Source organism: Branchiostoma floridae, chromosome 12 (assembly GCF_000003815.2).
Source record: "Branchiostoma floridae strain S238N-H82 chromosome 12, Bfl_VNyyK, whole genome shotgun sequence".
NCBI classification, from domain to species: Eukaryota; Metazoa; Chordata; class Leptocardii; order Amphioxiformes; family Branchiostomatidae; genus Branchiostoma; species Branchiostoma floridae.
In genome coordinates, this window is record NC_049990.1 from 8,770,910 (window position 1) to 8,797,890 (window position 26,981).

A 26,981-nucleotide genomic window follows, 5' to 3' on the forward strand; every position below is an offset into this window, starting at 1 on the left:
CACGCATTTGGTCCTATTAGCCCAGATAACTGGTCATACAGTTGTTACTAGTATATGTCTCCGTTACCACATTGGCAAGTCGTGATCTGACAGGGAACTACTACTCCTTCTCATTTTTCTGTCTTTGGAAATGTCACGTACACATGGTCAGAAATATCGTATGTTAAGGACGCGACAGTGTCTCTATCTGACACGTCTGCGTTTTCGTGTTCTGCTTTTTTTGGCTGTTGTTGTTGTTCAGCATTTTCTGTCTCTGGCAATGTCACGTACACATGATCAGAATTGTCGTCTGTTAAAGACGAGACAGTGTCTCCATCTGACACGTCTCCTGCTTTTCTTGGCTGTTGTACAGCATTTTCTGACTCAGGCAATGTCACGTAAACGTGGTTGGACACTTCGTCTGCGATGGACGAAACAGTAAAAGACGCGGTCACAAACGTCGCGCGATCGTTGTACGATCGCAAACTGTAAGGGCATTCTTGGAACTGCACTTGGGACGACGACCTTCGACGGAGGTGACCGCACCCTAAGCCTGACACGCGTTCGTTTTCATGTCCTGTTATTTGCTGTTCTCCGGCATTATCTGTCCCAGGAAACGCTACATATGTGTGATCAGAGTTGTCCTCTGCACTTGACGAAGCAGTGTCTGATTCTGGCGTTTTCGCCTTCTTCTTTCCATCGTCTCCTCTCAGTTCTGAGTCGCTGTCGTCATCACTTCCTTTGTTGGTAGCTTTTGACTGTTTTTCAGCATTTTCCTCCCCGGGAAACGTTACGTAGTCGTTGTCTGACACACTATCTGCACATGCAGACGTAGACGCGGTGTCTCTGTCTTCGCGTTTGCACTGTTCGTCGACTCCACGCTCTCCTTCCCCTAGAGAATGGTTAGGGAGCGTCATGTAGTCTTGGTCTGAGTCGCTGCCGTCATCACTTCGTTTGTTGGTGGCTTCTGAATCCGTTTTGGCTAAATCCGTGACAGGTCTCTCGTTGTCATAATGCCCGCCGTCAGAGTCCTCGCCATCCGGACAAGTACGGTCGGTCTTCTTCTCATTGTCATAGTAATCTGTTGCTTGTGCTTCAGCATGGACTTCTGCAATGATAGTTAATACTTTACTCTTGGCTTTGCGCCTGTTCAGTGATGGTCTTGTCGTAGCCAGACTCTCTTTATTGCAAGGATGCCGCCGGGCATTTATGTCCTTGGCACCGAAAGACGTCTTCTCTGTCCTCTCATTGGCCGAATACGTTTTGGCCAAATCTGTGACAGCTCTCGAGCTCTCGTTGTCATAATGGCCGCCACCAGATGCCTCGCAATCCGAACAAGCAGTGTCGGTCTTCTTGTCATTGTCATAGTAATCTGTTGCTTGTGCTTCAGCGTGGACTTCTGAATGGATGGTTAATACTTTACTCTTGGCTTTGCGCCTGTTCAATGATGCTCTGGTCTTAGCTAGACTCCTCTGATTGCTTCGGTTTTCTTCCGTTCCTTCACTATTCGGAAACTGGTCGTCGTTTTCATACTGAACACCGTTTGCTCCATTTGTGTCCGGAAACTGGTCGTTGTTTTCATACTGAACACCGTTTGCTCCATTTGTGTCCGGAAACTGATCGTTGTTTTCATACTGAACACCGTTTGCTCCATTTGTGTCCGGAAACTGGTCGTTGTTTTCATACTGAACACCGTTTGCTCCATTTGTGTCCGGAAACTGATCGTTGTTTTCATACTGAACACCGTTTGCTCCATTTGTGTCCGGAAACTGGTCGTCGTTTTCATAGTGGACTCCATTTGCTCCATTTGTGTCCGGAAACTGGTCGTTGTTTTCATACCAAACTCCATTTGTGCCGTCTGTGTCCGGAAACTGGTCGTCGTCTTCGTAGGTGACTCGTCTGGCTGAGTCCGTCTCAGAGAACTGGCCATCATTCTCATGGTTTCTGTCAGCAGCATTTCGCTGTGTGTTGGCAAATGTTTGTTGCTGACTTTGTTGCCCTTTGCACTTGCTCACACAAACAGCTATCACCACAATGATGACGGAACAACCCACGAAGGATGCCAGTCCAACAAGGGTGAGATGTAACGCTGATAGTCCAATACCAGCAATAGGTGTTGTCGTGGCACCCTTAACTGTCGTTTGGGGTTGAGGCGCATCCGTGTACGTTCTTGTGCTTGTCCCGTTGGTTACATCCTGCGGGTGTTCGCTAGGAGATCCGGCGACTGTGAGCACAGCGAATGCATTTGCGTCGTCGGCATGGTCGGACGTCACCAGGCAAGTGTACGTGCCTTCCATCGCTCTGCCGAGTGCTGGGATGTGCAACGCTGAGTAGCACATTCTCCTGGTTTCACGTCTTGTGACAGCTGATCCCTTACAAGACGTTTCACTCACATCCGTGAAGGTTCTGGAGTGCTCGCGGCTTGACGGGAAACTGTCTCCATTCGGAGCGATCCACGAAAACGTCACGTCGAGACCTTCAGGACAGTCTGTCTGACAGGTGAAAGAAACATTGCCGGCACCGTAGTGTGAGGATACGGTCACTTTGGAGTCGCACTTCAGATCGCCGACACGGAGCCATCGGATTCTTTTAATCAGTCCAGTGGCGGGGTCTACGCATCCGATGCTCCACTGCAAGTGCCTGTTCACAAACATCCAGCTCTTCATTTCTCGCAGCTTGCAGTCGCACGGGATTCCGTTTCGACCCAGAACCAGACGTGAGACGTGTTTCAGCTCTTCTACTCCGATGATTGACGTTAGAGGATTCCATGTCATGGTGAGCTCGAGGGGCTGACTTGTCTGATCTGTTCCGCGCGGGATGCTGGAAAGGCAGTTTCTACTCAGGGACAGTTTACGTAGTCCAACGAGTCCAGCAAATGCTGCGTCATCAATGTATTGTAACCGGTTGTCATTCAAGTTCAGTTCTTCGAGCTTGGTTAGTCCCTTGAAAGTCTCGGCCTCTAAGCGTTTGATCTTGTTCCCGTACAGGAAGAGCCCTGAAAGACTCGTCAATGTTTGAAACGACCCTGGTTCGATCGTCATAACCTGGCTCCCCTGTACGGTTAGCATCCCTAGAGATATGACTCGAGGAAAGTCCCCCTTCATGATATTTGGAATATTCTGATCCCGTATCATGAGTTTTACCAGACCGAGTGGAAGCAGTTTCGGAATGGAGTTGAAAGAACAGGATGAATAGCAAGTGAGGTCGGTAGTGTTGTCCGAAATGCCCTCGTCCATGTACGTCCTACAACAACAACTCAGGTTTTGGTAGGAGGCCGTGCAACCTGGTATCATTCTGTTCCACGTCAAAAATATCACCAAACTACTAGTAAGCAAACCTACGTGCGCCATGTTAGACTCGCGTTTCTTGGTAAAGTTAACCGAGTAAAGTCTTCTGCTACATCTCCGACACCCACCTGACGAGTAAACGAGAGTTCTTGCCTTTTCCTACGACCGTAAGCTGAGAAAAGTCACGATCGCGTCAACACAAACCTTCCCGTCGTCCGAGTTGAGTAGACAGGGTTTGGCGCCCGGGAACGCTAACCTCCTCGTAGTCGCTTTTAGCTTCCTCTGTGTTTTGTTTGCCACCACTTTGTTCACAGCCAGAAACCTTCTTAAATGAAAATACCACCTCGCACATAATCTGAGTGCATAAATGTATATTCATAACCGAGGCGTAGGACCAATTACTAAAGCCCTTGCTGCTGAATTGGATATTCACAATACGCGCATTAGTGACATTTTATACCCTTGTAGAAACGTCCTTGCTTGTAGCCTGACAGATGTTATCAGAGGGTACATTAGGTAAACAATACGAACAAGAATCGAAGATTTGGTACGAGCAGTATTTAGAGTTTTGTGAATTTCTTTATGTCATAGACTTAGCCCTATGATACGCTATACAAGTTTATCCTCAGAACTCCCAACCAAACAGGTGTCCAAGGAGGCCATTGACCTCGCTGCGCAGACCAGCTGCCTATGGACCGCACTACTTTCAACAAGGGGGTCTCGGTTTTTTTATTTCTGCAGCGCCTGGAAAAAACACTGTACTACCTGGAGGATAGTCATGTTTCTCTAGAAAATGTGGCTTAATCTTTGTGCAATTTCCAGTTCTTTCTATTGATTTTATTTACTTTACATGCATGTAATATATATATAATGTGCCTGCAGTGTGCACTGTGTGATTTCAAGTAAACTATACTACTCAATAATCATAACGCCATGGTATTCAGTGTGTTGAGTTCAGATCACAACTTACATGTCTTTAACCGGGTTTAAATGTTAAAAATCTCTGTATCATCTAAACACATAACATCACATAAAGGATACAAGTTAAGTCTATAACTCTGATATCTTAAATAGGGTTGCTCTGGACATATACTAAACATGTCCATTGAATAACACATGAGGCTGATAATTGGACGGCAGTGCGCAGATATTTGCTATATTGATTTTTTTTAGCCCAAACGTATATTACTCTGGGATAAGCAACTACGAGCGTCCTTCAAAACGTAATGCGATGCAACAGGCTCATTTTTTTTCATCGAATGAGATGAAAATTGGCAGGATATATATTTTGAGACTGAGAGATCTTAAGGTAAGATACAAAAACCATAAATTCTCCTGCAGAAGCAAACCAAGGGTTTAAAAATGACAACTATCTGAAACTGCAACAGTATGATCATAGCCAAAAAAATGACAGACATCAGAAACAAGTTTATGTACACTTTATTCCTTCCATAACCTATTGAACAATAACCGATAAAGAAACCACTTCGAAATTAACATAAATGTTTGTACCTTCACAATTGCACAGGCATTCAAAGTAAGTTACATTTTCATTTCTTACAATCACCTTGGGCATACCATGATTATGTCAGTGCCTGTGCCACTATGTGTAACTCTATACTCTATGTACATGGATAGATGTGTTGGTTAGTACACAGGGTAGCGTACCTAGCTTCCAGCACAAACTTCAACACCAACGTAACAAACCGCAAGGTAAAATATCTTGTCGATATGAGAGTGTTTCAAATGCAACATCTAGCAATGTTATGGAAAGTTTGACAGTAGCTGGTGCACATTCTATACAGCAGGCACATGCTACTACAAATGTACCTTGTGCACTGGCTACCTACCCTCTGTATCAAGTTCTGGAGAAGTCTGTTTCAAAAAGTAATGAACCATAGCATAGTGCACATCCCTCAGTTATCCTTTTGTCTACTGTACTTTTAGTTAGACATCAAGTGAACATAACAAAATCCTTTCACAATGATCTTCAGTATGATTTCACAATGATCTTCAGCAATATTTGAAGATGGATGTGAGTTTCATGACAATGTTGAGTGTAGCACCTTACGTTACTGAGAACAGCACATTTTTGTCACCAAGTACAAAGGAAATAGTATTTGAATCTGGCACCATCTTGTGAATAGTCTTACCACCAAAAGTGTTCTTTTGCTACATTATCAATATTTTTTTTCAATTTGATACTAGTGGGTACATGTTCCAGTAGAAACATGATATTTTCTACAAGGATTTATGTACAATTCAACCACGGCTAAAAGCCTATGGTTCTGGGACTCTTGACAAACTGTCCACAAGACCTCAAAAATTCTCTCTTTGCCTTTGGTATGGTTCTCATAAAAGGATGCCATATCTTGCTAAATCTGTGCATCTTCAAAACAGTCTCAGAAATGCCACTGACTCCCTGCAAAACCTGAACTGAATCTTTCTTTCAAAACTAGGGAATCTAACACACTTTGGTCTTGGTACAAAGCACCCTTAACTTAGCAAGCCGCATTTGAGGCAAGCCATCAGGACTCTTTGCAGCAGTTTAAAATTGCTGTCTTCTGATGGCTGACATGCTCAAACAGCTGCTGTTTTCTTAACATTTACAGTAGGTATATTACCGAAAAAGCATCAGTACTAGAATGATGCATCAAACCTACTATCTTTTCCTGATCTTCTTGCTTTCACTCTAAGACCACTTCACAATCATGGCACAATCATTGATCTTACTCAGTCAGTCTCCTCTGGTCTTGCACGCATCTGTCCTTGTGTCTGTGACATCTGGCTGATTCAGACATTTACGATTCGTCTTCCTCTTCCTCTTGTGTGGCCCGACTCTCTGGGCTCTCGGGACTGTACGTGGGAGACGCAGGAGAGTAACCCGGGGTTGTTGGGGAGTATGTGGAACCCTTGGGGCTCGTGGGTGAGTAGGTGGGTGACGTGGGGCTGTACTTGGGCGAGGTGGGGCTGTATTTTGGAGTATCCGGAGTGTAGCTGGGTGAGGTGGGGCTGTATTTGGGGGATGTGGGTGTGTAGGTGGGGCTGGCAGGGCTGTATTTGGGGGAGGTGGGTGTGTATTTTGGAGTTGAGGGGGAGTAGCTAGGCGAGGCAGGGGAGTACTTGGCACTGGATGGGGAGTAGGTAGGGGACGTGGGTGAGTATTTGGGAGAGGAGGGGCTGTATTTGGGGGAGGAAGGACTGTACTTGGGTGATGTCGGGGTGTACTTGGGTGAGGAGGGACTGTACTTGGGTGAGGTGGGACTGTACTTGGGTGACGTGGGAGTGTACTGGGGTGAGGTGGGGCTGTAGCTGGGTGAGGTTGGAGAGTACTTGGGGCTGGATGGGGAGTAGCTGGGTGAGCTGGGTGAGTAGCTGGGTGATTGGGGCGAGTAGTTGGGCGAGCTGGGTGAGTAGCTGGGACTGGTGGGACTGTAGCTGGGTGAGGCGGGCGAGTAGGATGGGCTGGTGGGGGAGTAGCTGGGAGAGGTGGGTGAGTACTTGGGTGACGTGGGTGTGTAGTTGGGAGACGTGGGTGAGTACGAAGGGCTAGTGGGGCTGTAGGATGGACTGGTAGGGCTGTATGAGGGGCTGGTAGGGCTGTATGATGGGGAGGTGGGGGAATAGGAGGGTGACGTGGGACTATACGAGGGGGATGTCGGACTGTATGAAGGAGAGGTTGGACTGTACGAAGGCGATGTGGGAGAATACGACGGTGATGTAGGGGAGTAGCTTGGCGATGTCGGAGAGTAACTGGGACTCGTTGGCGAGTAACTTGGTGAAGTCGGAGAATAGCTGGGACTGGTTGGACTGTAACTTGGTGACGTCGGTGAATAACTCGGCGATGTTGGGCTGTAGTTCGGACTTGCTGGGGAGTAGCTTGGCGATGTTGGCGAATACGATGGTGAGGTCGGGGAATAGCCGGGACTCTGCGGGGTCATCCCGCCTGGGCTGCGAGGCATGTAGGCTGGGGAGGCCGGAGAGTAGCTGGGAGACATGGGTCCCCCTGGGGAGGGGATGTAGGGGCTGGCAGGGCCAGGGGACCCCGGGGAGCCAGGGGTGGGGGACCAGGCGGGGCTGTAGCCCGCTGGACTCATCCCGCTGGCGTCTGATGCAGCAGAGGGCGAGAATCCTGCAGCTCCTGGGGTCATACCGCTTCCTGTTTGGGTGAGGTAAAAACAATCAGGTGAGAAAAGCCATTAATGTACAGGTTGGAATGCAATTTTCTGATTTAGAATGCACCATGATGAAGCCATGCAGAGAAATGTATGGCCATGCAATTTTACCTGTAATTCTAGATCTTCTGCAATTCTAACTCTAACTTAACAGGCGAACAGTTAAGATTGGCATGAAATTGTCAATTTTCAAGTACATTCTTCCCTCATGTTACGCTACCTTTACTTGTCATAACTGACTAATAAGAAGTGCCGAAAATTTTGATGGAGATACACACTGAGCAAATCTAAAGGGAATGTGACAAAGTTAACACAATTCCACCATTCACCCGTAGCAATCACTTACCAAGTCCTGGTGACCACGCTCCACCGTAGGCAGGTGTGCCCACTTGTTGCCATGGTGTCATCTGCGGCGACATCGATGCTGTGGGAGATCCAGCGTTTCCGAAGAACATCCCCGGCCCTGTAACAAATGTGTACAGATTGTCATCTCTCCTGCCAACGCTACCTGCACATCCCATACAGAACTACAGCAACGTGTTGAAGGTCAACTAGTACAACATCCTCCATTTACATGAAAACTGTAACACTGACAATGATACAATGACCAGCATATAAGCTCAATTACATCATCAAACACAAATATGCACAATTCATTTATTTGGATGGTTCTACAAGATTCATAAGGCGCTAAATTATTGATAGCCTGGCTTATGATGGATCAAAACTCTGATTTGTTGTAACATCCAGGGAAAAGTTTCATCCACAATATGGTCTTCAGACAAAAGGATGAGTCCAAATCAATGATCTTTACTTTCCATCTAACTATTGAAGTACATCCACTATGGTCAAGTCAATTGTTCTCAGCTTTCTGCTTTTTTGTAGTCTTAAAGAAATTTGTTAGCCCTTTATGTACCAAACTATTAATAGATTTCCAATAAAAAAATGATCTTGTATCTGTGAAATACTTTATTTTTTTTTTTTTTTGTAAATTTCTTGTTTTACTAAAATCATAGTGCATTTCTTGCCAATTCTGTCTAATGCTGTTTTCCCCCTGGCTCTTATAAGTCAACAGACAAGCATATAGCTATAAATTAAACACAGGAAATAAGATTTTCAATTAGACTTTTCATGAGACAGTGTCCCCCAAGTGCCTGACAAATGAAAATCAGCTACTCTACTGCATTCAAATAACTACATGAACACAGGCAAACATAGAAACAGATGCTGAAAACATTACCTCTGTACAGAGGCTTCACAGAGGTAACAACATGAACAGTGACAAACCTGCCACTCTACTACAAAAAAAGATACAGACACGCTGAGAACAACACCTCCATACAGAGGTTACACAAAGGTAACAACATGAAAAGTGACAAACTTGCCATTCTACTGCACAAAAGCAAACAATGAGGCAGTTACACTGAAAACAATACCTCCATACTACTTGGCTTCAGGAAGGTAACAACAGCATAAAAAGTGACCAACCTGGCCCAGCCATGAGCCCCCCTCCCACCAGGTTGGTGGGGATCTCCATCCCGTATTTACACTTCTCGGCGTCCAGCATCAGGTCGAAGGAGCCGGTACCGATGCGCGCCAGCTGTCCCAGCATGATGTTCTCCGAAACCCCCCACATGAAGTCTGTCTCACTGTGGGAGGCTGACTCCATCAGGATGTCAACCTGGGGTGGCCAGAAATATAGCAACTTTTAGCTACCATATTTTCATCATCCTCAGCATTCTACTTTACATTAAGTACTAGGGCTGTCTCCAGGAACCGTCCCATCCTCCCAGGACAGAAATTTGATTGTTGGAAACAAAAAAAAGAAATTCACCCTTTCTGTCTAAAAGATGTCACTTTATCACATGAAATTGAAGAAATATTTTTATAAGCCTGAAATGACATATTCAACAACTGACATCTACTCAATTCAGCCCTGACATCTACTTAAGTTAGTCAAATATCTTATCTTCCACTACAGTTTGCCAATCATACTTATCTGCTATATCTAAAGGCCACAAAAAGAGAATGAAAGCAACAAAATTCTTACCGTTTCTTCAAAGGAACACTTCATGAGTGGTCCGACCTCCTGACGGTTGATGCCATGGCGCGTGATGGCCATCAGATGGCCCTTCTGTGTCATGATGTCGCACAGCAGCGCGAGATGGCGGTAGTTCACGTAGGAACCGTCGAAGGAGATAACGTGGTTCATTTCCTTCTCAATCGCCTTCCGCACAGCTTCAATACCAAGGATCTAATAAAAACATGGAATTTAGTATTTTGTAATGCTTCTGCTACAAATCTGTCTGGAAAACTGGAATTCACATTTAGGGCTCATCTTTAATGTGTCAGACATTAAAAAACATCATAGATCCTATTCATACGAGGATTGGCAAGTCAGAATGCACCTGGGCAATAGGATTGATCTTGACTCCTGTATGTGTGTGGTCTTAAAAGGTAAAGCATGCTTCCTCAGACTGAGTATGAAGCATGAACCTCTTTTGTTAGCTTGTAGCAAAATGCAGCATTGTGTTTTCAGCCAAGTACTACTCTTCTCAATAAATGTGTTTGGTATTTTTATGTGCAGAGTTTTGACTTTTGAGACTAACACCTACATTTCCCTCTTACTCAGGGCTGCCAGCTTTACGGTCCCCGCCCAAAGGACAGTGAGACCATTTTAAAGCCATGTGCAGAGTTGTGCGTTGCTCTGCATTCAGAACCAGAAAGCGGCTTATTAGGTAAAACCATTTACCTGGAAGATCTCTACAATGTCGTTAGACGTGGTTCGGACAGGGTCCACGTTCTTTTCCGAGAGAACCTTCATGAGGTTGACTCCGTCGGTCTCCAGGATCCACTCCTGCAGAGCCTTGTACTCCCCCTCATCTGTGATGATGATTCGCTTCTTGGTGTCCTGCTGCGGCAGATGCATATACACCTGGGGAAGACAAAAGGGGGAGAGTTCACAGTCAGAAAAGAAATAACATACTTTTTACCAATTCATTAGATCCTAGGAAGCTACATGTAATTTGTGCCATAAGTCAAAAAGAATTCTTCTTTCTGTGTATCTATCAAGAAAGATAGAAAAGAATGTCAGCTTCTCACGTCATTGACATTCTACTTTTTACATTTTTCACTTCCATATGCTGAGCTACTAATAAATGTAGTTGTACAAGATAGGCCAAGATTAGCTATATACCAATAACAATCCCAAACCAAACAAATAAACCAACCATGAATATTCATTATTTTTGCAAACATAAGGTTGATAGCAGCCTTTGTTGATTGAAAGATGAATATAAAGCTAGCCTGTTGTGCATACCTTAGCGATCTGTTCAATGCCCTGTAGTGTCATGTCTGTCAGCATGTTGGCCTCGATACAGCGCAGGAATACATCGTCATCCATCTTATCCACCATCTCCTCCTCCTACAGCAGGGGAAACAGGGTAATCAGAGATGGCAGACTTCACCCCCTTATCCATACTTTTTTGCAATTATTCCAGTCCCACAGGTAGCGTTACTTTGTGTAAATGGGAATAAAAATTGTGGAAACACACACACACATATAAACAAACATACACAACAACACGCAAATTCCAAGTGTTACCAACTTCATTACATATCATGTATCCTAAGACCAACAAAGCTAAACACTTTTATACAATGATGTAGATTTCTAACTTTTTAGTGATTGAAAATAAAAACCCTCCACTTACGTCCATCATTTTGCTGTCATCATTGTTCATGATACGGATTCGAAGCACCAACTTCTCAGCGTTGTCATCGTTGAAGATGCAATTCAAGTCGTCTCCGAACCCTGCAAGAATATGGCATTAAGTTGTAAACTTGTAGCTTCTTTCTACACTACAGTTGTGTGAGCCAGATGGTAATGTTCTTTTCAAATGTGAAAGCTGCCATCAGTAAAAAATTAGAGTGTGATGTTGATACATCAAGTTGTATCAGAATATGTGATCATCATTGGCAACATTTAACATCTTCATATCTATATTTATAAATCCATAATTTATATAACTTAAGTGGCTTTCTTGTAAGTAATCTGCAGTTTACAATAAAGCATATGAATTTAAATGGTGATGGACCTAGACTATTTCTAGCTTCAGCTTACTGTAAATTTATTTACCTTGCATGCATTTAATTTCATGGTTTTAGGGGAGAGATACTTTTAATTCACGCACCTGGAACAATCCTTTAGTACAGTAGCAATACATCGGTATTACTACTCAACAGAAAGTAAATACACAACTGAAAGGTGCCCACAAAAATAAACAGCCACTAACATTTCAAATTTTACAGTACCTGCATTGATCTTCTCAGCAATTGACTCCATGGTGAGCTTCTTGTCCGTCATGCGTTTGCGGTCCAGCTCGATACGCAGCAGCCAGGGGGAGATCCGGTGAGGGTCGAAGTCCGGCATCTCGTAGTACACGTTCACGAACTCCTGATCTTCCTCAATGACTGTGTTTTGTGGGTCGGGGTCGTAGTAGATGGCGGTGTTCGCCGTGACCTTCCTTAGAGTTGTGTGCTCAAGTCTGCAGAGGATATCCTAGAATAAAAACAGAAGACAACTTTCTTTGGAAACATGTTTATCAAATGGTTAAAAAAAGTGATAAAGCATTCTGAGCTTCTATTGGTCTTCTACTGTGACCTATGACGGTAATTTTTCTCCTCAGGATACCTTAGAATCCACCATTTTAACTTAATAACATTCTCAAAAACTCTGCAATGTGGTGGCATCTTATCACTTACCACGACTCACCAAGAAATTTGGACACCCTATAATAAAATCCTAGCTAAAAGCGTGGGAATGGTTCCCTCAAGTTAGATCTAGGCTCAATCTGAGGCCCTGACATTGAGAGATGGTGCAACACAGACTGCATACTACCTACCAAGTCAAATGCTTTGTATACCATACCTTTGCCTTCTCGGCATCATTTGCTGGCTGTCCAAGCAAGAACACGGTCAGCGACGGCGTCTTGGGCTTCTTGGACACGTTGATGATTTCCTTGAGACGAGGCACACCCAGCGTGACGTTTTTGGCGGACACGCCGGCGTAATGGAAGGTGTTTAGCGTCATCTGTGTGGCGGGCTCTCCCAGGGACTGGGCAGCCAGCGCGCCAACCATCTCACCTGGCTGGACCTGAGCACAGTGGAATAAAAGTATTTTACTTTTACTGAGATAAATTTTGCAGTAGAACTAGAAGAAAAAAGGCACTTATAGCCGTGTGTCAAAGTTGCATTTGAAGCACTTTTGTAGTACAGTAGTCATGCAAAGAAGAACTATGTGTGTTCTCATGAATTTACAGTGGAGAGGTCACTGCAAGAATATAAACACTGTTAAAAGTTTGAAGATTTACAGTAGGGCTGTCCCCAGCTTTACATTTTTTCCATCCCACTCATCGTTTGGGAGTCCATGTTGGTAACATTTGTTGTTCAATACGTACATCATTTCATGCCCACAAACAATGTCATACACTGTCATCAGTTTCTTGTCATGAAGTTCAGATATCTTAGATGGACAGCGTGGGATATTTTCCCCTCACAATAAGCAAATTTCTGTCCCAGTACAGAGGGACAGATCCTGGAGACAACTGTGATTGACAGTAATCTTGATAAATGAAGAGTGTAAGGCACACGGAAGAAGTTATTCCTTATGTTCCTTTTGAAACTGATACTCACAATGGCCTGGTTGAACCGGGACTCGATTTCTCCCAACAACCAATCAAACGCCTCGGTGGAGAGTCGGAACTCCTCCAGCACGCGGCGCGTACAGAGTGTGGACCGGAGGAGGGTGTTGAACAGGATGGTGGCGTTCGCCTGCGCCTGTATGCTGATGGGGTCATCGCCCTTCACAATCACCAGCTTCCTACTCAAGTCTCGAACGCCTGATGGACATAGAAATAACATTAATATGGTGCCAAGTGGCAAAGCTAGTGGACATGAGACTTACAGGTCATGTGTTTGATTCCTGGCATTCTTACTACACCTTCTGTCCTACAATAACAAACCTGAAATGCATTCCCTTAGCAAAATGAATGACCTGAATGACCTAAACAGATAGAGAAACAAGAAAGTCTCAGAAAGACCACAGTTCCATACAGGAAAGAAAGCTTGGAGAGAAAATGCAATCTAGAAACTTACCCTCAACGACCTTGATTGGGTGAAGGTCGGTCGGTGCTCGGGTGTTAACATGGAAGATCTTCTGGGCGTTCCATATGATTCGGGCCAAGTTACAAGGCAGGGCCACCTGTCAAATGCAAGCAACCATCTAAAAAATAGTGCACTAGCCTGGCAATTACAAGCACAAAATACTGGTGCAAGTGGGATCTAACTAACCCCCTTTAAGAAATGCGACATAAATAACCAAGCTGATTTTTGAAGCACAACTTTGCAGTGTTCTTGCAAGGCCTTTTCAGCATAGGGAGTCCCTATGCTGTAATATGGGCCCCTATGCTGTGTCTTAACCAACAAAGGGGAGTATTCTGTAGTTTGTAACAAAGATAAAATAAAGTTGGCCATATTTCTCTATATTTGGCTCTCAAAATGCAGGAAATAGTGTTTCAGGGGGTTAAAGATTAAAAATTTCAGGAGGATGACTCCCCCCAGACCCTGACAATGGTCACACCTGCATCGTTTACCATCCTGGTGAGAACACTGCCTTGCTATGACCTAATATCTACCTTGGCATCGCCGGTTTGATTGACAGATCGCAGCACGTCTCTGTCAACTCGCAGCTGTTCGAACTCGGCCTCGATCTCCGTCTGTAGCCGGGCGTCGCTGGTGATCTCACGGACGATGTCCTCCTGTAGAATTCTTCGTAGGTACCTACAAAACACATGGAGTTGGTTAAGAAGAGACACCTATTGATTCAGAAGAGAACTGCAGCTCAAGAAAACCCTAAAAATGTTTTCAAAACATAGGGGACTGGTCACTGAATGAGAAAAGAAACTTAGTGATTCAAAAGACAGTACGATGCCACAAAATGTCTGGCTAAACTGTTAATAACAGTATGTATATAAATTGTAAATTCTATGTATTATTGTACTTGATATGTTACTCAATGTCTTTTGTATTTCTCTTCCAAGGCCAGGCCAACCCTTTAGCCACAGCTAGTTGGGCAACCTTGGCTGCCTGTAATGCCAGCCAAACAAATTAATAAATAAAACAAAAGACAACTGAAACTCAAGAAAACCGTTAAGAAAATTTCTTCTCATGGTATTATTATTATTAACATACATAGTAGTACATACCTTTCATTCTGGTAGTCCAGTTTGAACTTCTTCTCGAAGGACCTGTTGGATGGCTTGAGCGTGGCCAAGTTTTGGAACTCGATAGAAACGGCGTCGAGACCGTCCTCTCCGTACCGCAACTGTACCAGATGGCGGTTGGAATTCCGGACCGTACCGTCGTACGCGATCATCACGCTCTCCATAGCCTTGATCAGACGTCGCTGAATGTAACCTGTGTGACATGGGAATGATCAGTAAATACGCACCCTCTGTCTGAACAAATGTGAACTGCAAGTGACTTCTTCACTTAGGACAGAGATAGAGAATTTATCCTTAGCTACCGATATGCCATGTTCTGTGGGTTTAGTGTGACAATACTCTTTTCTACAAAACTATAATTTTGCATGCTCGCTTCAGTTATGGGTGTCCAGAGGAGGTCCATAAAACAAAATCATAGAATGGCCTAACTTATCTTTCCACACTCACGAACCCCCTGTTTGAACAAACATGAACTACAACTAGTACAAGTGACTTCTTCACTTACAGTAGGACAGAGATAGGGAAATTATCCTCTGCTATACCATGAATATACATTGTACTGTGTGATTAGACTGACCACTTATGATTTCATAACAAGGGTAACTCCTTTCTTCCCAACTATTTTTTTGCATGCTCACATCAGTTTTGGGGTGCCCAGAGAATGTTCTAAATGTATCAAATCTGCATGGCCTAACTCAAACTGGCCACTCACCAGTTTCTGATGTCTTTACAGCTGTGTCAATCAGTCCCTCACGACCTCCCATAGCGTGGAAGAAAAACTCTGACGGCGTCAGGCCGGCCAGATACGAGTTCTCCACGAACCCACGCGACTCAGGACCGTAGTCGTCCTTGATGAAGTGGGGCAGTGTCCGATGGCGGAAGCCGAAGGGGATACGCTTTCCCTCCACGTTCTGTTGTCCCACACAGGCGATAACCTGCCACAAAACACAAATGATTGGCAAGAATTTCGACTACACTTTGATCCAGCCACCTCTACTTTTTCATTTCTTATCAAGGAATTTAGGAACTTTTTTTTTAATTATCTTACATGAACCAGAACTGAACCAACAACACAAAACAAGTGATTTATTTAACTGAAATCCTCATTACAACTTAAGGAAAAAAGATATAGCCCATCTTAATAGCTCTTCTACTGATAACTGTTTCATAAATGCCTATCTGGGCTTCGATAAATATTTAATAGTTGTTAAAGTAATGAGGTGCTTTACCTGCGAGATGTTGATTTTGGAACCTTTGGAGCCAGCCACCACCATGGACTTGAAGTTGTTAAACTCGGACAAGCTCTTCTGGGCACTGCCTCCGGTCTTGTCACGAGCGTCGTTCAGGATTCGATTCACCTGTGACAAAAATACACGGTTCATTTCTGCCCTAACATTGATACTCAGGTTTCTACAGTATGCAATAAGTGCATTTTAACATATTGGGCCATCACACCATTACATGTGGGTAACCTCGAAAACCAACTTTTTACCTCGCAAGTTACATTTTCAAAATTTCTTCGCAAGGTCGATGTAACAAATGTCCCTAACCTGATTCTCAAATGTTTGTCGCAGGGTGTTACCGGGCGTCGGCTCCAACTCGTCGTTATGGGCCTTCTCAATGACCTCTATCACATCAAGCTTGGCCTTCTTGATGGTGTTCTGAATGTCCTGGTAGGTCTGAGTGTCGGCGATACAGTCCCCGATACCGATGGTGTGACCCTCCAGCAGTAGCCAGTTGTTGACCACAGTCTGGATGTATCCGTAGAAGAGTTTCGAGGTCTCATGACCCATCTCCAAGGCCACGATGTGGACCAATGAGCCGCCGGACGGACCCAGCGACTTCTTGCACAGGATGCCGGAGATCAGCTCTCCGTTTTCTACTATCACCTACAGGGATGGCAAACAGATTAGTTTTTTTTACAAGGCATACATGACATTTACCTATGTGTATGGAGGCTTTTATTTGGCTCTGTTTGTTTGCTTGCTTGTTACTGTTAGTAGTTTGGCTGTATTTCATATGCTTGGTACATTGGTTATATTGACAGGCAGTTAGGTCAAAGATCCCAGAATCTAATCTCGTTTTCTATCTTCAATTTCCCACTATATGCATGTCTGTTGCCTTATGAATCAGATAATGAATAAGAAATTCACAGAAACTTAAAAAGCATTGCACAGTATAAAATCTCTGGACCTGTAGAAGTTGCCATCAGTAAAAAATTAGAGTGTAATGTTGAAACATCAACGTGTTTCAGACACATGTGATCATCACTGGCAACAATAAACAGCTTTCATACTTCAATGTCTGTCAATAAGCTTGATTGACATATCTCTTGCGTATCCTCCTACCTTGGTATCTCCAGGTGATATCCACTTGTATGGGCCGCTATCCTCCTCGTCCGGATGCGTACTGTGCATACGGATGCAGTTGACGTGCCCGGGGATAATGAGAGAGAAGAGCTGCTTGCCCGTCCACAGGGGCTTGGGTTTGAGGATGGCAGGCTGGGGCATCTTACCGTCCCACGTGGGTAACCACATCAGCAGGTTCATCATGTCATTCTGGGGGAGACAGAAACATGTTAGTCTTATCGACCCACGTGGGTAACCACATCAGCAGGTTCATCATGTCATTCTGGAGGGAGACAGAAACATGTTAGTCTTATCGACCCACGTGGGTAACCACATCAGGAGGTTCATCATGTCATTCTGGGGGAGACAGAAACATGTTTGTGTGGGGTATGAAGCATTGAAAGACTGGTAAGTTTAGTGATAAGTTCTTGTTTGTTTGTATTATTATGCCACTTGCCGATTCGAAAACTCCTGGCAAATCTTTGAGCCAAATATTGAAATAATTGAAAGTGAAGAAGTAAAGTGAGAAAAGTTATCAGCTGCTTGAGTCAGAGGAGCAAAGCAGAGTTCTAAATAAACCAAACCAAACTAAACTGGAGCTTTGATAGAAATTAGAAGGGTTAGCATTTCATGTTGTTGGGGAATTGTCAGGAACAAAGTCATGGCAAGGTCCTGAATGTGTGAGAGGGACTTAACATGTTGTAAAGTGCACAGTTTCAACAAGGTACTACAACCTACTCCAATCTTTTAGGTAAGCTATTGCTATATGGTATAGATCAATTCCTTCCATATCTGTATAGTTGCATGACACTTTATAGTTATTGATAATTTTATTGCATTATATTGTATTGTATTGTTTCTTGATATGAATTCTTTGTATGTTCGTCCGCATCTATGTAGGTTCTGCCGCTACGGGCCCAAAGCTGCCTAGGCAGACCCTTGTAATGACTTGTCTCATCGTCAATAAAAAAAGAAAGAAAGGTGCCCTAGAAATTGTATGTTGGACAAACGGCAGTACTAACCCTGTCGATGAAGACATCCCTTTTTGTGAACTTCCTCACGGCCGTGAGTGTGTCCTGTACAATACCCATGACGGGGCGGTTCGACTGCGGAGTGATGATCATACGCGGGACCATGGCCAGCTCCATGATCTCTGCCCGCGTCTCCACGGACTGGGGCACGTGCATGTTCATCTCGTCTCCGTCAAAGTCAGCGTTGTAGGGTGTCGTTACGCTGTAATGGCAAGGTTACAGGTTAAAGTTAGGCATCATAGTCTTTTTGAGGCTGTAAGGAGAGTGGGTTGCTATCCAATGCGTCTAGGGAATAGTATATAGGAGGGCGGAGCCCATCCCTCTCCTTCTACTGCCTTTTACCTCCTCAACTTAAGACATTTGGGTGGAGTGAGGAAAGTTATGTTAACATGCTTTTCACAAGGGTACAATATCAGTGGCATTTCCTTTCAGGGGATTCGGACCAATGACCCTTGTATTCTGGGTCAAACCCCCCAACCATTATGCCAAAATGACCCAAATGCCAAAAGTAACACAAATATTTTCTGTAAATTCATTTGTTTTTGGAAGGACTCATTCCTCGGTTGAAATAATTCTACTGCACAGCAGTAACACATTGGAAATGCATATTTGCAGTGTCATGGATAAGCAATCAGGGCAAAAACAAAACCACCATGAGCATTTAAGATTTACAGTAACTTAAATGAATACTGACCTACAAACAGGTCTTTCAAAATCTCCATGCTTCTTAACTTACTGCAGATTTATTTTATTTTGGGAACCGTTGTGCACAGTAGTGAGGAAATAGTTGATTTTAAATCAGAATTGCAAAACTAGGAAATGGCATAACATTGTATGTAGTCATTCCTTTGACGTTAACCCCAAAGATACCACTATGGCTTAACTTTAAAGAATGGGAATCAAACCCCTAACCTTGGGACCCAAACCTGAGATGTGTTACCTGAGGTTCAGACGGAAGGTTGACCACGGAAGGATCTTGACCCTGTGACCCATCATGGACATTTTATGTAGCGTGGGCTGGCGGTTGAAGATCACGATGTCGTCATCACGGATGTGTCGCTCCACCTACAGCAAACAAGAACCAATCATTATAATATTTCACCTCTTTTTCATTACCTTTAAAATGCAATAAGCATTGTCTCACAGGTGGAGGTATGCCTACAATCTTCCTGGTGTTTTAGACGGCCTTCCACGGCCTTCCATGGCCTAAGAAATATTTCATATTCCTTGCCAGATATTAGCCCACCAAAAGGCTAGGGTCAGCAGGTTTTGGCTAGGATTTGTTGGGAAGCCGAAAACATTTTGTCCTAGGCTTATGGTGGTATGATATTCTAAGACTTAAGCTATGTCTTTTCCTTACCTTGTACCCACACTGCAGATGAAGGTCGCTGGGTTTGGGGTGATAGCGGAGATCGATTCTGTGTCCCGTGTCTCTGATGATGTACTTTGCACCTGGGTACTGGTTTGCTCCTCTTCTCACGAGCTCTTGCATTCTGACATGAGCAAAACCACACTTTCAATACTCCAAGTATCCTATTACACCACTTACACCCTACATGCTGCCACTCTTCAATATTCACATAACTGCAGATGCACACAAAGACAAAGACACACACCAACTGGTAACATTAACACAAATTTCAATAACCTGTACAACAATTCTACAAGCTAACCTGATAGTTTTGAAGTGCAAAAGTTGCCATCAGTAAAAAATTAGAGTGTGATGTTGAAACATCAAGTTGTTTCAGAAACATGTGATCATCATTGGCAACAGGTACATCTTTATATTTTACTCCAAAACATGATCCTATTTAAGATTTACCTTTGAGTAAGCTTATTTAAGTTGATAAACTATCGCAGGGACTTGACGTGTTACAAGGGGTAAGGACATCTGTTTTAGCTTCACAGTTGAAACAAGTCTATAATGTTAGTAAATCAAAACACCACTTTGCAGTGTTTTATGTTTTTGCAAAAATAAACCTTTGAGAACATTTTGAGACTTACAGATATCAAATACATTTAAGTATGAATTACCTGTCAATGTTGAAGGGTGTGACAATCTCTGGGAAGGTCAGGTTTTGTGCGACAGTCCGAGGACAGCCCACCTGGTCGATCTGCAGGTTTGGGTCGGGCGTGATCACAGCGCGGGCGGAGAAGTCCACACGCTTCCCCATCAGGTTACCACGGATACGACCTTCCTTGCCCTTTAGCCGCTGTTTGACTGACTTGAGCGGACGACCCGACTTTTGCACAGCCTGTAGATATAACACAACTTTTGTAAGTAACCAGGCTCAAGTAACCTACAAGAACAACTCGATCAAATTGTAATGATTTCGTCCAAATAGTCACTGGATGATCTGGAAGTGTTTTAAGTTCAGGACTAAAACAAATCTGTTGTAATACAATTGCAGTGCCATGAAATTGCGGTGGAGAGGATAAAAATAAAACCACTGCTAACATTGTAGATGTACAGTTTCAAACCCATAAAAATGAAGTCAGATTGTGAGTGAAAAAAAAGAATGGAGGCTGTGAATGGGGGCATCTGAGTAGCCTGACGTGATAGCCAGCCCAAGTATCCAGGCCTGGTGCACAGCCCAGGTTTTTCCATAAACACTTTCTGCTAGGAGGAAGAAAGAAAAAGAACACACCAGCAAAAACAATATGTTTTTTCCTTCAGGAAAACATAATAAGAGCTCACCCTGGGCATCCCGGGCACCTCGTTGTCCACCAGCGTGGTGACGTGGAACTGCAGCATCTTGGTGTCCTCAGCGATGATGTGTGCCGCCGCGCCGTTCATCTCGTTCCTCTTCAGCTGGTTGTTGATCTTCACGATGTCCGCCAGCTTGTGCGTCAAATCATCCTGTAATAATGATACAGAACATGTTAAGATGTCTGTATCCGTATCTGTATAGCCAAAATAACCGACCTTCAGCAAAACACACCAGCTTCGCAGGCACGCGGCGCAGCAGCAGCTGGCCATATTAGTATTTACACTGAACGACTAGTCACACCTAACTTTTGCACATCTATCCGCAAATGCTCTTTAAAACTATCCAACGAAGATGCCCCGACTGTGCTTGGTGATAACAGAATCCACTCTATGATAGTTCAAGATGTCATCCTCAACTGAAGTATGTTGTTTTTGCATTGCTGGTTGTAGTGCAATGTGGCTTTGGCTTGCATTTTTGGCCAAACATAACGGGACATTCCTACTTTCGACAATAAGTGTGTTACATGCAGAGGTTTTACACTTGAACAAACAAAAAAATATGGAAGTTTCTATGCATGAGATTGAAAAGGATTTGTGCAAAGCCTCTTGCAAACTTACCCAAAATTTTACAGAAAATGTTATGATGGTTTGAAGCAGTTATGAAATCAGTTCCCAGTCTTTTTTTTCAAAAGTTAAGATATCTACAAGGCACTGAAACAGGTAGTTTTATAATCATAATTTTTGCAACTGACCTCTTTAAACTTAAAAACAACGTGGACACTTTAAGTCTTTCCTAGTGCAAAATTAAATCCCCGCAAACATTTACCCCCTTACCGTTACATGTACAACATACCTGTCCTCTGGCGGCACCAAACATGACGACAGAGGGTCGGACTTGCAGTGGCGCCACAGGAAGTACCGTGCAAACCATCCAGTCTGGACGGGCAAACCTCGGGTCCATACCCATGATGCTACACTCCTCGTCTGTTTTTATAGATTAAAACATCAGAAAGGTCCTGACAAAGATGTGTACATCAATGTAACATCACATACAGATGAAGGTACCAGTTCAAAAGCTTAGCTCCATGATATGTCTGGACTTGTACCTACTGCCAATATTGACAAAGTAACCTTAATTTCTTTAAATCCTCAAACAATTGTATTCAACATGTTATCTTGCCTTTATTTCTTCTAAAGAAAGTATAATAGAATACACATGTATTAACAATACCGGTTATGTGTATGTATTATGTACAGTTCAAGCCAAGACAAATAAGTTAAGAGGAAACCTACCAGAGATGCGTTTGAAGATTTCCAGAACTCTCTCGGCACTGAGCTGGATTTTCCGCTCTTGGGAATCCTCGTTTACATGTTTCCATTCTGCAGTCAGGTCCAGTCCTGCCCTGCGAATCTGGGGCTGGTAGCGACCGCAACCGCCATGACCCTGAGAGGAATCAATGAAATTGTTTACGAATCAACAAAGAGCCAAGGGATACTCATCTTGTGACTTATAACTATTAGCACACTGGTTAAAATAAATCCTTTCACAAAAAAAAGTCTAGTGTATAGACTTTCCATACAGTATATCCACATGATACTGTTCCTGAGAGTGAAACCATGTTTGTCCTCTCAGCATATTTAGTGAAATGTAGCTCAAATCAATAAGCTCAAGAACATTTTCCCTTGTCAATCAAGCATTAAAAAAATGTTGCATTCCATTACCCATATGATTCAGCTACCCATATACTGTAAATGCAGAAACTTTTGCGGTGGTTCAATGTTCGCGGTTTCTGCGGTGGCCACTTCACCATGAACTTAAAACCACCGCGAACATTTTTACATGGCAGTAAGAGACTGCAGTGCATGGTGATACCGCTAACTTAAAGCCATCGCGAAAAGTCCCTTTTCCCTCTACCGCGAAATTAAATCCCCGCTACCTTAAATACATTTACAGTATATGATTCACTGCAAATTGCAAGTGAAGATCAATACAGCAAACAGCTTTTGTTGCTATGGCAATAAGATGACACCCTCTGGATTGAAATGAGGATTCTGTGAGGTACTGTGATTCTTGCAATGTTTGTGGTGATTTTATTTTCACTGTGTCATCCCTGCAAATATGTGTTTCAAATGTATGACTTCTGCTCTTCAGACTAAGTCTTGTGGTGTTGTAAGTTCATGATTAAAAAGTCACTTTTTAACCATGAACTTACAACACCACAAAACTCCAGACTGACCTCCTCTCCCCTCTGATTGCAAAATGCCATACAAAATATCCAGCAATTTGCAAACATAGATATTAGATGACTTTATGATACCTTGGGCTTTTCTTCCTTCCCCTCCTCAGGACCGACGTCAGCGTCCACTTCGTCACCTCCCTCACAGATCATCTTACCCTTGCAGAGGTCGTACACGTGGGTGAGTCGCTTCTTGGGTTGACCCTTGGACTTATTCACAATGTCCTTGATCCTTGGATCATCCTGCAGAAGGAACAAAGAAAGAACGTCTGACAAAGCTCCTTGGAAAAGTAATGATTGTCTCTCTATTTTGCTTTTCCTACTTTCTCCCAAACTTAATAGATTACATTCAACACAATTTGAAGGAAAAGTTACAATGCTTTTATCCAGTTTAAATCCTGTTATTTCAAACTGAATCATATTCTTTCATTATAAGTGCATGTTTGCGCATTATGCACAACTTTCCATTTAAAAAAATGGACTTTGCAAAAAAATCTAAAAGAACAATTCAAAATCAACTCATCTAAAAAGAATAAAACACTAACAGATTCAGAATCTAACTGAAAAATTTTGCAGAATGCACACAACACAATAAAGCAAAACTGTTATCATTAGTGCTATGCAGAATATAGAAATAAATTTATGTTTTGGGGGGTTAAATTCTAATACATGTAACACTTACGATAAAACAAAACTGAAACTTGAGCAAATGATTTTTACCCACCGGACTCACTAACAGCTTGGAGCAGAAGAAACACACACATCTCATGATCTTGATAGTCTTTGTGAGAAAGCCGATGTGGTAGACTGGCTTGGCCAGTTCAATGTGTCCAAAGTGTCCGGGACATTCCGCCATGTTGCCGGCGCAGGTCTGGCATCTGGCCGAGCGGTCGATCACGCCCTGACGCGGGTCCATCAGGCCGCAGAGCTTCGGCCGACCTCCCTCCATCATCTCCGAGTATCGGATTCCACCTTCCGTGACCGACATCCTTTTCTGAACGCAACACGATCAACAACACTGACATTAGATGCTACATATTATGATAACAGTCTAATAAAATGATATTGTTGCATGAAATGTCCTAACTTGGACAAAACAGAGTTAGATGTGGTAAAATATATGCAAATGAGCTCCATCACAATGCTAAACAACTTAAGAGTAAGAGTAAGACTTGGACTTTTACTTTTAATTGCAAACCCATGTTTCTTTGTCAGCATTATGTTTTTGATGATTTTGCATGCCATGATTGTACAAATGAAATGACTAATATGCCTGATAATCTTTCATTGCTACAATGCCATATGTTGCAAAAATGAAGAACAACCTGTTCTGGTTATTATTCATGTTACATAAAAGGAAGAGGAATGTTGAGCATGTTAGAAGCATCATTTGATGCCTTATTTTATCAGGTTTAGAAATCTAATATCTGGTACAGGGGTTCAGGTGCAGTTCTGCACTTGTACCTGAACTTTATCATCATCATCAGTCAACGTGATCACACATGTTCGCACATTGTACCTGAACAATGTGATAAAGTAAACTGTGGTCTTCAATTATGACAGAAATACAAATAAACATTTTACAAAATGTTTATATCTTGACTTCAGGTATCGTACGTTGAGCATTTTAAAAGCATTAATCATTGTATCATTTCATTAGAAATGTCATTTTCTTGGACCACAAGCTAACGTTATCTCATTGTCTATTCATTTCTTTTTGTAATGCTGGTATACCTTATATCATAAAGCATTAATATGATTTTAGTCCGTTGAACTTTTATGTAGTTTGCTTTATGTCTGTGTTTATATGTCCAGGAAGGTTGTCTACTTACAAATTCATGTATGCAAACTTTGCATACATAAATTTGTAAGTAGACAACCTTCCTGGACATAATTACAAAGTACCTTAAACTACCTAACATGACCTTTTTAAGTTTAACAAAATCTTTTGTGTTGGAAATTACAGTTTAACTTAAGAAGATATTTTTTCCAGAAAACTGAAGAATATCTCACGCATTTTATTACTGCTTTCCTGTGTAAACATTCAACAACCTTGGTTATTCCCATATACAGTCCAGTCTTGAAACATATTTGCAAAACCGACGGTTGTGCACCATACGTTTAAAAGTCATAACATAAAGTTATAATATAAACAAGATACTATTTCAACTTCCACAACAGAATCAATTTTATAGCCATTACATTTGGTACTAGGTAAAGTTACTTGCCAACAATCGATTTTGCATCATCGATCGATTATTTTTTAACTTTTTACAAAATATACCCCCCCCCCCCCTCTTCTTACAAAATTATGTCACAAAGGTTTAGTTGGAAACTTCCTTTAAATAATAAACTGATTACGTCGAAACTACGAACTAAAATACATGCATGACGACTTATATGAGAGGATATGTAACTTATAGCATCACCGCCACCACGTACAATTTCGTCCGGGCTCAGGATGCCGAACTGCACTCTTTTCACCGGGCGCAAAGGCGCCGAGGTGTCGCTGAGGATCGGCCCGAAAACAGGCATGGTGACGCCGCGGGCTCAGGTAGGGGTGCTCGGTAAGAATTGAAGTGGCTTCCTTGGCGGGAATTTCCACGTAAGAGGCCCAGTCCTATCTATCCATACGCTTGTTGAGTATTTGTTTACTATTTTCCAGCTACTTTGTAGCCAATAAGTATCTATTTACTACTTGCTATAGTACGGAGGGGCTTTTCAGAGAGGTCTACTCGCTGCAGCGCGCAAGGCGCTTCTGACTGAGACAGCGCTGTCCAGGGTATTTATAGTTTTCTAGCAAACGGGGTTTCCCGAGATGAAAATAAGGGATTTCCCGGGTTTGGAGCTTAAATTCCATTGGTTAGCGTCATGGGTGCGTCATGGATTCGTTTCCGAGGAGGACACGAGTGGGTCACGACCACGCTCGGAGAAGCTTCGGGAAATTCCGGAGAGGCCCGAGAGTCGTCGGCCGCTGACGGGATCGGCCCAGTTCGCTGAGGACGACGTGCGCAGCAAGATGGTGGGGGATTTTGCTTGGAATAAATGGATTGTATGTTACGAAATAAAGGGTGGGATTTTTACCAGATCTCGGGATCATTAGTTTAAAAGGACCCGATAGAAAGTAAGTGCGTTTATCGTAGACTTGATTGGTTATTGTTTTGTTAGTCTAAGCGTCGTGGATTTGCTGAAAATTTGTCTGAAAGTCGATGCATTTTTGAGTATTGTCATAAGATTCAAAATGGCGAAGCATCGAATCGTAACAAAGCATCGCTTGACTGTACCGTTTGTCCCGTCTTTATTTGACTAATAAAATGCATGGAAGTACCTCAAAAACGTTGTCCGAGTTTTATGAAGCATCATTTTAAATCCCAATGTTTCATAGCGTTGTTAATTTGCTCATAAGTTAAGCTGAACGATCCCTTTCACGCCCAACCGCGCAGGTTATCTATGTTATATGTGGATAACACTGTTAACAGCTTTCTGCCCAGTCCTTTCGCCTCTCCTTTTAAGGCGGTAAGGGAATTGACTTTTTAACAGATGGATACACATAGCCAGTTGCATACAGTCTGTGGACGACACAATAATTTTGCTTCCTTCCCCCCTCAGTTGACCAGACATGATGTAACCCCCCCCCCACCCAGTCTTCAAGCAGATGTTAGGAAGAAAATAATGATTTCTAAAATCTTACACAATAAATTGCCCAGCTTCTTTAGCACCAAAAACGGGATGTACTAGGGGTGATTTACCAGGCCAATTCGTACCAAGCAATTACCTTTTTTCTGATAACTTATAGCTGCTGAGTCCCTTCAATTTGCGAAGAGAGGAAAAAAAGACTTGGCAGCAATAAATTATGGCTTTGGATACCTAATTGGGCAGTGGCTGTCAGAGATTTCTACATACCTGTTTACCCCAACCTTTTGTCTAACAG

At 43.1% G+C, this 26,981-nt stretch overlaps 1 protein-coding gene across 1 annotated transcript; it reads right to left on the reverse strand.

Moving 5' to 3' along the window:
- Positions 1-4,690: 4,690 nt before the first annotated feature.
- On the reverse strand, positions 4,691-25,828 carry LOC118427626 (DNA-directed RNA polymerase II subunit RPB1-like). Its single transcript, XM_035837501.1, has 27 exons — positions 25,493-25,828; positions 23,775-24,044; positions 23,132-23,293; positions 22,107-22,257; positions 21,667-21,797; positions 20,802-20,963; positions 20,138-20,358; positions 19,464-19,596; positions 19,044-19,168; positions 18,095-18,305; positions 17,073-17,282; positions 16,275-16,613; positions 15,954-16,082; positions 15,437-15,659; positions 14,707-14,917; positions 14,137-14,281; positions 13,598-13,703; positions 13,136-13,341; positions 12,372-12,596; positions 11,756-12,002; positions 11,155-11,255; positions 10,761-10,865; positions 10,194-10,376; positions 9,492-9,695; positions 8,930-9,122; positions 7,788-7,904; positions 4,691-7,425 (listed from the first exon to the last, which is right to left on the reverse strand). The coding sequence occupies exons 1-27, from the start codon at positions 25,583-25,585 to the stop codon at positions 6,068-6,070; spliced, it is 5,961 nt and encodes a 1,986-aa protein (XP_035693394.1). The 5' UTR covers positions 25,586-25,828; the 3' UTR covers positions 4,691-6,067.
- Between the last annotated feature and the right edge of the window lie 1,153 nt (positions 25,829-26,981).

What these genes read in the sequence shown, in the direction of transcription:
- LOC118427626 (XM_035837501.1), bottom strand. Translation starts at nt 25,585, where the DNA reads ATGCCTGTTTTCGGGCCGATCCTCAGCGACACCTCGGCGCCTTTGCGC. An exon ending in CCAAGCTGTTAGTGAGTCCG is followed by an intron (nt 23,294 to 23,774) that starts GTGGGTAAAAAT and finishes TTCCTTCTGCAG; the next exon opens with GATGATCCAAGGATCAAGGA. An exon ending in ATCAAACCGGCGATGCCAAG is followed by an intron (nt 13,704 to 14,136) that starts GTAGATATTAGG and finishes TGCATTTGACAG; the next exon opens with GTGGCCCTGCCTTGTAACTT.